At 42.4% G+C, this 12,401-nt stretch overlaps 1 protein-coding gene across 1 annotated transcript in view; it reads right to left on the bottom strand.

Annotated features, from left to right (window-relative positions):
* Positions 1–12,401, bottom strand: part of kcnn2 (potassium calcium-activated channel subfamily N member 2) — a 30,712-nt gene that overhangs the window by 11,685 nt on the left and 6,626 nt on the right. Inside the window, exons 3-6 of the mRNA XM_065017513.1 lie at positions 4,411–4,829; positions 3,887–4,028; positions 3,104–3,214; positions 2,779–2,906 (exon numbers count right to left, since the gene is read on the bottom strand). Coding sequence (XP_064873585.1) covers positions 2,779–2,906; positions 3,104–3,214; positions 3,887–4,028; positions 4,411–4,829 — 800 coding nt within the window. The remainder of the gene's footprint in view (positions 1–2,778; positions 2,907–3,103; positions 3,215–3,886; positions 4,029–4,410; positions 4,830–12,401) is intronic.

The raw sequence follows: 12,401 nt of genomic DNA, 5'->3' as shown, positions 1-12,401 counted from the left end.
CTAGTGGCACAGCTAGCACTGCGATGCAGTGCCTTAGACCACTGCACCTCTCGGGTGGCAGCAGTATCTTTTTACCTCACAGCTATGCCTCACCACAGATAACCAAGGAATCATGGGGTTTAAGGCTTCAATATTCCTGTCACATTATTCTGATCTGGCCCCTGCTAGCTACTCCCCGAGGTCCTGTCCTAATCCTCCCCTACAGACCGGCCCAGTTTATCAGACATGCAGCACTGTCAGACCAGCCTCACTGAGCGAACCAATGACCAGACAGACAGCCGTGGCAGTCTGACACGTTCTCTAGCTAACATTTATCTTGGTTTTCACCAGGAACACTGCAGAGACCATGGAAAAAGAACAAAGTTACCTCCTTCTCCCCTCGGACCTGTCCCCTAAATGCTATTGGTGGAGGATCTTACAGGGCGATTGATATGGCTCAGGCCAGAGGAGGAAGCATAGGGATTATTCATACTTTCCCACCACTATTGCTTCAAGACAGGTCACTGACCCCTCTCCAGCCCTCCACTTGAGCAGCATCGCATTAGAGCAAACCAAGACTGTTCTCAGGACAGGCTTGGTTGTAGCTAGGTATGTTCGAGTTGCGTCAGGGACAATTTTAGCTAATCCTAATTATTTTCCTAACCCTAACCCAATTCTCCTAACCTGCCACGTTAATTTTCCTAACCAACACATTAATTATCCGAACCTGCTAGAAAAGTCGCTTCTGCTAGTCAAAACTGGCAGACCTGCCCTGAGAACATTCTTGGTTTCCACTAATGCACTCCAGCTCCATTTGAGGGATGAGCATGCTCCCAGGCACACCCTCTCTGTGGCCACTGACTCCTCCCAACACACAGTGTATGTACATCCTCCCAGGCAGCCCACACTTGGAGCTTAACCCTGCAGCTGAGGCCACAGGCATCACTTAACACACACCAGGAGGTGCTTTCTGAACCCCAACTCCTCTGCTAAGACCCACTCCCTCTTCATACAGCTTACTGAGCCAGTATAAAAGGGGAGATGGGCATGCCCTTGAACAAAGTGGTGGATGTGGCGTTTTACAACTGAATCTGGTCCTGTGGAGATTCTGCCAAAGCTCTGAGGGTTTCCCATTATTAGCTCATCCTAGAGAAGAGGAGGATGAGATGATATGCTGTCATTACCACAAATAGCCTGAATTCAGCTATAAAAGACATAGTACCTCTGCCTGCGCAACTATGACAGAAGCCTATAAAACAGTCGCATTTTGGATGGGGGTTGCAGCAGAAGCAGCCAATACTCTCTACCTGTAATCCCTTTCAAAAATCGAAACTCTTAATGTCATCATGGTAAATGATGCACGAAGAAACGAATCATGAGCAAATGAAAAGCTCCACACAGGAGACCACACAAGACCCGTTAACACACAGAAAACACATCACAACACAGAAACTATATCAAACAAGAGAACATTTTCACTATAGCATATGATTACAATCAGACCCTAGTCATCATAGTAATGTAAACCAGATCTGATCTCAAAGAGGAAAAATATATCATTGCGTTTGATATGATAGTCAGTTGCGTAGTTAAAAGGGGGAAAATACAGTGTTAGAAGTAGGCTTAGGCTTATAAGACAGCTTCGGTACACCAAGAGGAGAGGACATGGGAATCAATAGGGTTTTAGAGATAGAGAGCACTTGCTTTCTCCCTGTAGACTGTCTAAGAAACTACCTGACAGGGAAACTGGCTAATCATAAGGATACACGCTAAAGGAACAACTCAGAGGTTAGGCCCAGAGGTCAGCATGATATTTGGCTCAGACTTTAGGTACACAACAAAGACACTCACAGTCATCTTGACAAGCAATATAACAGGCAGTTCCTTACATCATGGTGATGCAGGATGAGATAGAGGGGGGAGGGAAGAGGGAGCGAGAGAAAGATGAGAGGTTTTACTGTCACCGCTGAGAAGGCAGGGGAGTGAAAATGGTCCTCAAGAGTTTATCATGAATAGTTTAGGTTATGGTAAAAAAAGGGTCTGGGCCCTTCCCAGCACATCTGTCATGGTTTACAGTTGCTTTGAAGATACCAGATTAGACAACTAGTAATTAAGTGCAGATAAGTTATCAGCAATTGAGAAAGATCTCCCAGTCATTTTACATTCTCCTGATCTATTAAGTAAATTGCTTTCAATAAAAAAGATTGAATGACTACTTTGCAATTATAGCCTACCACTTTGCAGTAGCACAGTAACACCAATATAACACCACTACATGATGATATAGAGTTTATCAGTTAGCATCAGAACGATCTTACTACCAAGTCAACTTTAAAGTTAGATCATTGGCCTATGAGCGTTTCTGGAAATGTTTGTGCATACTCATATAGCATAACTGTTTCTATAATTCATTATTTCTCAAAACAGAAGTAAATACTTTCGATTTGCATATCATCTGCATAATTTGTGTAACTGCCATTGAGATATCCCACAGTATTGACCTCTGAGCTGTTAAGAGGGCACAACTGACATGCTTTGGAACTAAATACTTCCTGACACCCTTCCAACTTATCAATATTAAAAAACAATGGAGTGAAATGAGCAAGAAAAAAGAAAAAACTGTAAACATTCCACATTGTAAATATAGATTTGGGCTACAGGTGTCAAACAATTCAGCTCTCAGGTTCGTATTCTCATCTTTGATACTGTATGGTATGAGAAAGTGTGAGACTGCAGATACCAAGGGGAAATATGTATTTACCACACTGCCAGGAGCAGAGTTTTAGGCAGAGTACCTACTGATGAATGGCTTGGAGGAATTTCCTCTGGTGCTTCCTGACTCTGGCATGGTCCATCTTCCTCACCAGTTTGGTGTTCTTGTAGATGAGCCACGTCTCCCTGAGTACATTTGCAGCAGTGTTTTTCACCTGACACACAAAGAGTAGGGTTAGAAACACCGTTTGTGGTAAATAAAATACTCCTATTGTAATAGAAAGCATACTGTAGCCATGTTCAACCATGCTTGGTCTTCTTGAAATGCTGCACAATAGGGAAACGGGGCAGCTGAGATGATTCTTTACCATTTAAAAATGTAAAACGACATGCAAGTAACGTATTTACTTACTCTTTTTGTCAGCTGGGTGTCCATCATAAAATTATGAACATGTTTTTCAGCTTTGGTTAACTCCAGTTTCTTTGCAACCACAGCCACTACCAAGGCTGTGCAGCCGGCTCCCTGGGAGGAACAACAGACAGACACCGTTATAAAGGTTGACTTTATTGTGTCCGTTTAAAAAGATGTAACCTACTTTTAGAAGCATAATATTAGGAAATGATGCTTAAAAATATATATATATATTCTCAAATTAATATCCTCTGAATATACATGAATCTGCACTGCCACCCCACCGGAGATTTAAAAAATATATATATTGTCAGGTTTTTTTTTTAAGTCAGATACCCAAGGGCTAGATTTTTTTTTTATATACCTCATAAGCAGCACTGAAAAAGAGAGCCGCAGTGGCATGAGAATGTAATATAATTTCTGCAATAAACGTCCCCATAGGAGAACCCTTTTGGGTTCCATGTACAGATGTCGGATCTTAACTTAATCACTCTTTTGGCACAGAGAATTTTCCTGCTGCATCAGGAAATTCAGTTGAGCCTTGCGAGTACCTGAAAATTAGTGCAGGTTTATTAGTGCAGGTTTATTTTTCTTGTGCGACAAAAAGCGTCAAATTAAGATCTGACATCTGTAGAACCCTCCGTGGAAAGGGTTCTACATGAAACCCAAAAGGGTTCTTCCTGGAACCAAAAAGGGTCCTTCAAAGGGTTCTCCTATTGGGTCAGCTGAAGATTTATTTTAGGTTTTAGATAGCACCTTTTTTTGTAAGAGTGTAGGGCTCACCATAATACCAGTGAGGAGACAGACTCCTTTTCCACAGTAAGTGTTGGGGACCATGTCCCCATATCCAATGGTTAGAAAAGTAATTGAGATCAACCACATGGCTCCTAGGAAGTTGCTGGTTATGTCCATGTTGTCATGGTATCTGGAATAGAAGGTATAGCGTCAGCCTGGAGTCAGCTTGCCAAATACTTACACGTCTTATACATCATACGTACAGTACATCCATGCCTCATTCATGTGCAATATAAATCAAGTGTAAACAGATTCTCCTATCGCCTAACAAGACGTAAACTATGGGCCATAATTGTCTATCCCTTGACATTCCCAAGCAGAAGATCTGCATACAAAAATGGTGGTATGGTTGGGAATGTGAGGAGGGAGCACTATATCTGGATGTAAGCCTCCAGTAGGATGCACAACGAGTTAACGCCTGTTCCCCCTGACCAAACCATGGGGTCTTATTTATGTTTCATGCAGTGCTTTGTGCAGCATAGCGTGACAGCGATAGGGCAGCAGGTCCAGACCTCTCGCAGGCCCTCACGGTCCACGCAGCGATGATCCACAACGAGATGGTAAAGACCAGCAACACGGTGCCAGGGCAGATGGTCATCAGGGTCTTCATGACGAAGCGTGTGTTGAAGTTGATTTTGTTGAGCGCCCCGATGCTGCGGGACGAGGCGTCTGTGAAGAGCTTGCTGTGGAGCAGCATGACGCGGGCGATGAGATACAGCCGCAAGAACATGGGGATGGACAGGATGATGTCCACGTCTGCGTCCGTCTTGGACGGGGTGTAGGAGAAGGCCAGGCGCGCTGTCCAGGTGAAGGTGTAGTTCCCTGGGATGGGGTGGATGGCGCACACCAGGATCTCCAGGCAGATGAAGAAGATGCGCTCGTAGGTCATGGCTATCCTCCAGTCATCTGCTGCATTGTCTACCATGAATAACTGAATAACAACATGGATGGAGGGGGAGAAGGAAGCAGATGGAGGTTACTGAACTAGCTCTAGTTAAATGCAGCCTTGCATTTGAATCCTTATGGCATCATTCTAAATAGATTTTTTTAAAAACATAAACCATTACGAGCACACTCAATCAATGGAAATGAATGAACTCAGGTTTCTGACTGATCGCCGTTCAGTGATTCCGATTATTAACTGTTAGCGTTCGCTACACTTTTCACACTGTTCTGTCACGGAAGTCTATGGGACCTCCTGCATGTGGCTAACATTTCCGACTTCAAAGCATTAAACTGATGAGAACATCTGCCACCTCCCACATTAGCATAGGTCTCTTATCGCCTGGCCACAGAGCAGAAGGTAGGCCACTCCACTGTGGTCTTTGATGTGGACTGATTTCACTACCTTTAATGACTCTCCTCTATCCTATCCTCCTCTATCCACACTCAGCTGTGCTGTACACCTCCTCTCCATCTCCTTTCCTCATTGGCCTCCACTCGTTTCCACTTTTTCTCCACATAAACACCTTTCATCTCTCTCACTCCAGTCTAAAGCTATCCACCAGTCCCGCAGTTTATTGCTCAATGCTTCCATCCACCCTGAACTGATGCCCTCATTGGCCTCGTCCCCTACCGACAGACCAAATACACCCCTCAGTGTAATTCAATCAAAGTGATCTATCTGACTGTGTTTATGATCTACAGATAAACTACTACCCTCTGTCTCTAGAGATGGCTTCCTCCTTTGCACCCGGCATACTCCTCTGCAGATGGATTGCAGACTAAATGAAATCGAGCAACGTTAGCTTCCTCTCTACAGTTGTCAAATCATTCCCCTCTCTGACACGCAATACCGATAGTCCACCTCAGCCGCTCCCTCCTGCACTCAATCACCTCAAGGTCTATGGGTTGTATATGGGCTGTCACAACTGGTGGGAGATACTTCACAAAATGTTGCCGTCATCAAATTTCAGAGCAATATTCACCTCAGCCATTCAATATAAAGGGAAATTTAACACATTTTAACTGAAGCCATCCTATGATGCTTAAATTATTGGCGCTGCATCAAGAGATATCTGTCCCTCCAGTGTGTGGGGAACATGATTATGCAAATTTGTTTTTGGTCTTTCGTCTGACTTTTTCAAACAACAGTTCTGTTTGAGTTTTTGTAATTGGTCCTGTAAAGTATGTGCTTCCCATGGCTCCTACTGTCTACCCCACTGTCTAAACCTCTGAATAAGAATGAAAGAAAATGAAATATTCAAGATCTATTCATCTCAAACAAAATGAGAAGTCTGAAATCTATCACATATCAACCAAATATGTTAGCAGATCAGTCAAAACACCAGAACGTTTAATAATTCAGATTTCTCTATGAGCACAAAAACTTGGGAGATAAATAAGTCACACATTATGACTTGACATCCTGCCAACTAACACCCATTTAGTACAACTCTAGGATCCTCATTAGAGAACAAATGCTGTCCCATTCCTCAAAGCGTAATGGCATCAATGACCTAGATCATATATTTAGCGATAATACATGACTAAATCTTGAATCATTGAAATAGATACAGTGGGGCAAAAAAATATTTAGTCAGCCACCAATTGTGCAAGTTCTCCCACTTAAAAGGATGAGAGAGGCCTGTAATTTTCATCATAGGTACACTTCAACTATGACAGACAAAATGAGAAAAAAAAATCCAGAAAATCACATTGTAGGATTTTTTATTTATTTATTTGCAAATTATGGTGGAAAATAAGTATTTGGTCACCTACAAACAAGCAAGATTTCTGGCTCTCACAGACCTGTAACTTCTACTTTAAGAGGCTCCTTTGTCCTCCACTCGTTACCTGTATTAATGGCACCTGTTTGAACTTGTTATCAGTATAAAAGACACCTGTCCACAACCTCAAACAGTCACACTACAAACTCCACTATGGCCAAGACCAAAGAGCTGTCAAAAGACACCAGAAACAAAATTGTAGACCTGCACCAGGCTGGGAAGACTGAATCTGCAATAGGTAAGCAGCTTGGTTTGAAGAAATCAACTGTGGGAGCAATTATTATGAAATGGAAGACATACAAGACCACTGATAATCTCCCTCGATCTGGGGCTCCACGCAAGATCTCACCCCGTGGGGTCAAAATGATCACAAGAATGGTGAGCAAAAATCCCAGAACCACACGGGGGGACCTAGTGAATGACCTGCAGAGAGCTGGGACCAAAGTAACAAAGCCTACCATCAGTAACACACTACACCGCCAGGGACTCAAATCCTGCAGTGCCAGACGTGTCCCCCTGCTTAAGACAGTACATGTCCAGACCCGTCTGAAGTTTGCTAGAGCGCATTTGGATGATCCAGAAGAAGATTTGGAGAATGTCATATGGTCAGATGAAACCAAAATAGAACTTTTTGGTAAAAACTCAACTCGTCGTGTTTGGAGGACAAAGAATGCTGAGTTGCATCCAAAGAACACCATACCTACTGTGAAGCATGGGGGTGGAAACATCATGCTTTTCTGCAAAGGAACCAGGACGACTGATCCGTGTAAAGGAAAGAATGAATGGGGCCATGTATCGTGTGATTTTGAGTGAAAACCTCCTTCCATCAGCAAGGGCATTAAAGATGAAACGTGGCTGGGTCTTTCAGCATGACAGTGATCCCAAACATACCGCCCGGGCAACGAAGGAGTGGCTTCGTAAGAAGCATTTCAAGGTCTTGGAGTGGCATAGCCAGTCTCCAGATCTCAACCCCATAGAAAATCTTTGGAGGGAGTTGAAAGTCCGTGTTGCCCAGCAACAGCCCCAAAACATCACTGCTCTAGAGGAGATCTGCATCGAGGAATGGGCCAAAATACCAGCATCAGTGTGTGAAAACCTTGTGAAGACTTACAGAAAACGTTTGACCTCTGTCATTGCCAACAAAGGGTATATAACAAAGTATTGAGATAAACTTTTATTATTGACCAAATACTTATTTTCCACCATAATTTGCAAATAAATTCATTAAAAATCCTACAATGTGATTTTCTGGATTTTTTTCTCTCTCATTTTGTCTGTCATAGTTGAAGTGTACCTATGATGAAAATGACAGGCCTCTCTCATCTTTTTAAGTGGGAGAACTTGCACAATTGGTGGTTGACTAAATACTTGACTAAATACTTTTTTGCCCCACTGTATATATTTCCCACTACCAAAGAAAGCTTTAATTTCACATTTTTAGCTCTACGACACCCTGAAAATAACAAATGTACACCTGGAAATTGCGCTATAGTGCCACCAACGTCTTGTGATACAAACAGATATGCATCACGAGACATTACCCTTAAGTCAATACATTGCATTCAAAAGTTGCTGATAAAGCTGCATTGGGTGAAATGGTGAAAACTCAGACAAGCAGGCAGGCAGATAAACTCACAGACAGACATGTCTCTGTCTCTCTCTCTATCTCTCTCTTCTATCTTTCTTTCTCCCTCCTCTCTTCCCACTCCCTTATTCACCCCTCTCTCCCCCTCCCTCATGCGCCCCTTCTCTTTCTCTCCCTTCTTCTTTCCCTCTCTCCCCCTCCTCTCATCTCTCTTTATATTCCTCTCCCTCTCTCCCACCTCCACCTCTAGATGTGCGTCAAGGGCATTGACGCATCAGTCAATACATTCCATTCAAGTTAAAAGAAAGTTGGTGATAAAGCCACAATGGGTAAGTTCGTGAAAGACTCACAGACAGACAAACACATACACTCACAGACTTTTTTTTTGCCTTGAATGCAATGTATTGATTTATGCGTCACCTTTCGTGATGCATATCTTTCTGCAAAAGTATACCAAACTGACGGTTATCAGTTGATACCAGGCTAGCAATGCACATACTACAGCCTTCCAATCCCACAGGCACACTGACACTACATCCTGGCAAATGTCACACTCCCATTAAAGCTAGCCTGCAAGCCAAACACTTCCCATCGAAAGCTACAGGAAATTCCAACCGTAAGCATCAATGCAGCATAGAGCATCATAAAGAAAGCAACACAGAGACCGAGTAATACAGATTTCAAGACGAACGACCCACATTCTAGCTCAAACTACATTGCAGCTACGTATACAAAACCCTCCCACGCAACATCTCTACCCAATTCATTCATCAAAACACCACATTGGAAGGTTCCCCCACAAATATAATTCTAAAGCACACAACTATGTGCATGATGCCTATATTGAATACATACTGTAACAACATCTAGCTCCTTGAGAGCTCTGACATCTGTCAGACTCCTAGGCTGAGAGACGCTGTAACACTAACCAGGCTCTCTGTTGGTATAGCCTTGATTGGTAAGTCTTTCCAAGGGAGTGTAACTTAGACATGGAAACACAAGCTGTTACTCCACTATGTGACAGACGCTGTCTTACTCACAGACCTAAGCCATCAAAACAGTCCAAACAGAATATTGTCTGCACACAGCACGAAAGCTCTCATTTGTATTTGAGACAACAACTCAATGTAACAAAAGAAAGCGTTTTGCTTTAAAACAGTGTAATTCCAACATTTAAAACCAGGTCATATAAGAAAAGCCTATTGGTCTGTAAAAGCAATTATGGTAATTCATGACCTGAAATACAACACTCAAGAGCTCTTTACCTCTGAGCATCAAAAATATTCCATGCTAGTGGCAGAAGCACTAGTTATGAGGGAGAGGGGGAGTAATTTACTGTTACAGTACATCTGCAGCGGAATACCTGGAATTATGTATGTGGCTTAAGAAGGGACAGCAGTCAAGTCTCTTTCTACAGTATATCATATGCACGTATCCTCCTAGAATAAAAAGACGGATGGGGTTTATGGCTTACTAAGCTTAAAAGGTCCTCAATGCTACGACAATAGTCCATCCCATGATCCATAGCCTAATAAAGAGTATGTCCAAGAGGGAGCAGAGAGGGACGCATAGAAAATGGCCTGTTGACCCGTGCTCACGCACCAACGCAAACACACACAGAAGATGATCTTTATAACAGAGAGAAAGAGCAGTGTCGCTACGCATGGTGTCCTACAAGCAGAGCCCCTGTAATGCACAATGATAAGACACAAAGATCCAGAGTGACCGATTCCAACCAAGGACAATCTCTTCAGGAGGCTTCCTGTCACGGTCCAGTGGCTGCTCTCAGATGGTTGGCTTGTCGTCTGATGGATACAAATACTGTTTAATCATTAAGGGACTATTCCCCTGCTCATCACGGGAACGCTGCACCCACGCCAGCCGGGGTGAGCCTAAGCCACAGTGCCGACATCTTTGCCCAGACCACACCATTAAGGATGTCCTGAGGTCATCCCATTCCTTAGTCTCTCTGTCGGCCTTCTTTCTTACAGTATCCATAGAAGCTCACCCTGTGTTGGTTGCAGCCTGGGTTGGTTACTGATTTCAGTATGCTCAATATAACTAATGGAGTCCAGCTCAATATTTAATCTGTCTGTGTAATGTGGAGATGGGAACATATATCTTGTCACTGAGCGAAAGAAATCGCTCAATCTCATTAGTGAATTAGGTTGAGAGGTTCAGCCCAATTAGAAATTCATGCAATGGTTTATTTATGATATCAAAGTGAGGCACTAAGAGGCTACTTTGCTGAGTAAATCTCAAGCTGTAGGTTACATTTTATTTTGCATCTGAAATAAAAGTAATTACTGAATGCGTAGCATTCAACTGAAATAAAAAATCTATATAAAAAGATAATATCATAAGTCAATCTCCCTTTGATTGGAGTGCTCTAGCTGGAGACGTTTCTCATATAAATTATATAACATCTATGTTTCTGATCATATAATTGATCATGGGGTAGCAAACATGATCAATTAGTAAACATTTGGATTCTCATCCTGTTCAGAGGCAGAGTATATGTGCCCTTGAAAGCATGTTTGTTCAGTGAAAACATTGAGATCACCAGCAAGCAATGGTTATCTGACTCCAGTCTGGCGTCTCAGGCAGAGGACAGATTTCCCTGTGAGAAACACACAGCCTCTCCTGCAGTTACACCACGGCGTCTTTAATACACACAGAGAGGCACGCACACACACAGCACAAACACACACCATCCAGGACAAACTAAGCTAGACAAGGCTGGGTATATTGACTCCAATACAAGACCTAGGAGGCTTGTGGTTCTCACCCCCTTCCATAGACTTACACAGTAATTATGACAACTTCTGGAGGACGTCCTCCAAACTATCAGAGCTCTTGCAGCATGAATTGACAAGTTTTCCACCCAATCAAAGGATCAGAGAATTAATCTAGTACTGAAAACATAAGCTACAGCTAGCTAGCACTGCAGTGCATAAAATGTGATGAGTAGTTAGTAGACATGACTAGACAATAGTTGAACAGTTTTGAACAAATGAATTTCTTCATAAATGAAGGAGAAGCAAGAGAGCGCGAGAGAGTGAGAGAGAGCGCGAGAGAGAGCTATATTTCATGGTAATATTTATTTTCACTTTCACTTACTTTCCTAGCGAATACAGCTTGCTAGTTTAGCGTACTCAAACACCCGGCTCAAACAGAGAGAGATGCTATGTTAGCTAGCTGGCTATGGCTATCCAACAATGAAACTCTTCCAAGTCAAGGTAAGCTTTTGGTTTTATTAAATTATTGCCACCGGGGCCCGCCGGTGTAACTGCTTGCAGACTCTACACTGTACTGCATGATTGTAGCAGATTTACTAACGTCCTAGTTCTAATGTTAGTAGCTATGTTGACTATGATGTTAGCTAATATGGTGACAACGATGTAGGCTGTGTGTAGCGGTTAGTGGTTATGATATGAAGTCCACAAGCGAAAGGTAAAAGTGAGAGGAGGAGAGCTCGTTAATGCAATAAGGAATTATACAACGATAAAAGGGATCATACTGTTTGTATGTGTCTGCTATGAAAGTGAACTGTGTTTACGTATGATCAGGGGTGTATTCATTCTGCAATTTTTGTTTAAAAAACTATCTTCAACGGAAGCAAACGGAACAAAGCTGGAATAAACATACCTGAATTTGTCCAATAGAAACTCCTGTTTGCAACTGTTGGACTAATGATTACACTTAGCTAGATGCAGGCAAGAGTGTGCAAGGTATTGAATGTGTCAATGTCTGTCAATGAAATTGATCACTCAAATTTCTCTCGACCATTGCATCTACACTACAGTTCAAAAATTTGGGGTCACTTAGAAATGTCCTTGTTTTTAAAAGAAAATCACTTTTTTTGTCCATTATAATAACATGAAATTGATCAGAAATACAGTGCAGACATAGTTAATGTTGTAAATTACTATTGTAGCTGGAAATGGCTGATTTTTAATGGAATATATACATAGGTGTACAGAGGCCCATTATCAGCAACCATCACTCCTGTGTTCCAATGGCATGTTGTGTTAGCTAATCCAAGTTCATAATTTTAAAAGACTAATTGATCATTAGTAAACCCTTTTGCAATTAAGTTAGCACAGTTGAAAACTGTTGTGCTCATTAAAGAAGCAATAAAACTGGCCTTCTTTAGACTAGTTGAGTATCTGGAGCATCAGCATTGGTG

Source organism: Oncorhynchus nerka, linkage group LG4 (assembly GCF_034236695.1).
Source record: "Oncorhynchus nerka isolate Pitt River linkage group LG4, Oner_Uvic_2.0, whole genome shotgun sequence".
In the NCBI taxonomy this organism is placed as follows: domain Eukaryota; kingdom Metazoa; phylum Chordata; class Actinopteri; order Salmoniformes; family Salmonidae; genus Oncorhynchus; species Oncorhynchus nerka.
This window is presented reverse-complemented; position numbering and strand designations above follow the sequence as displayed.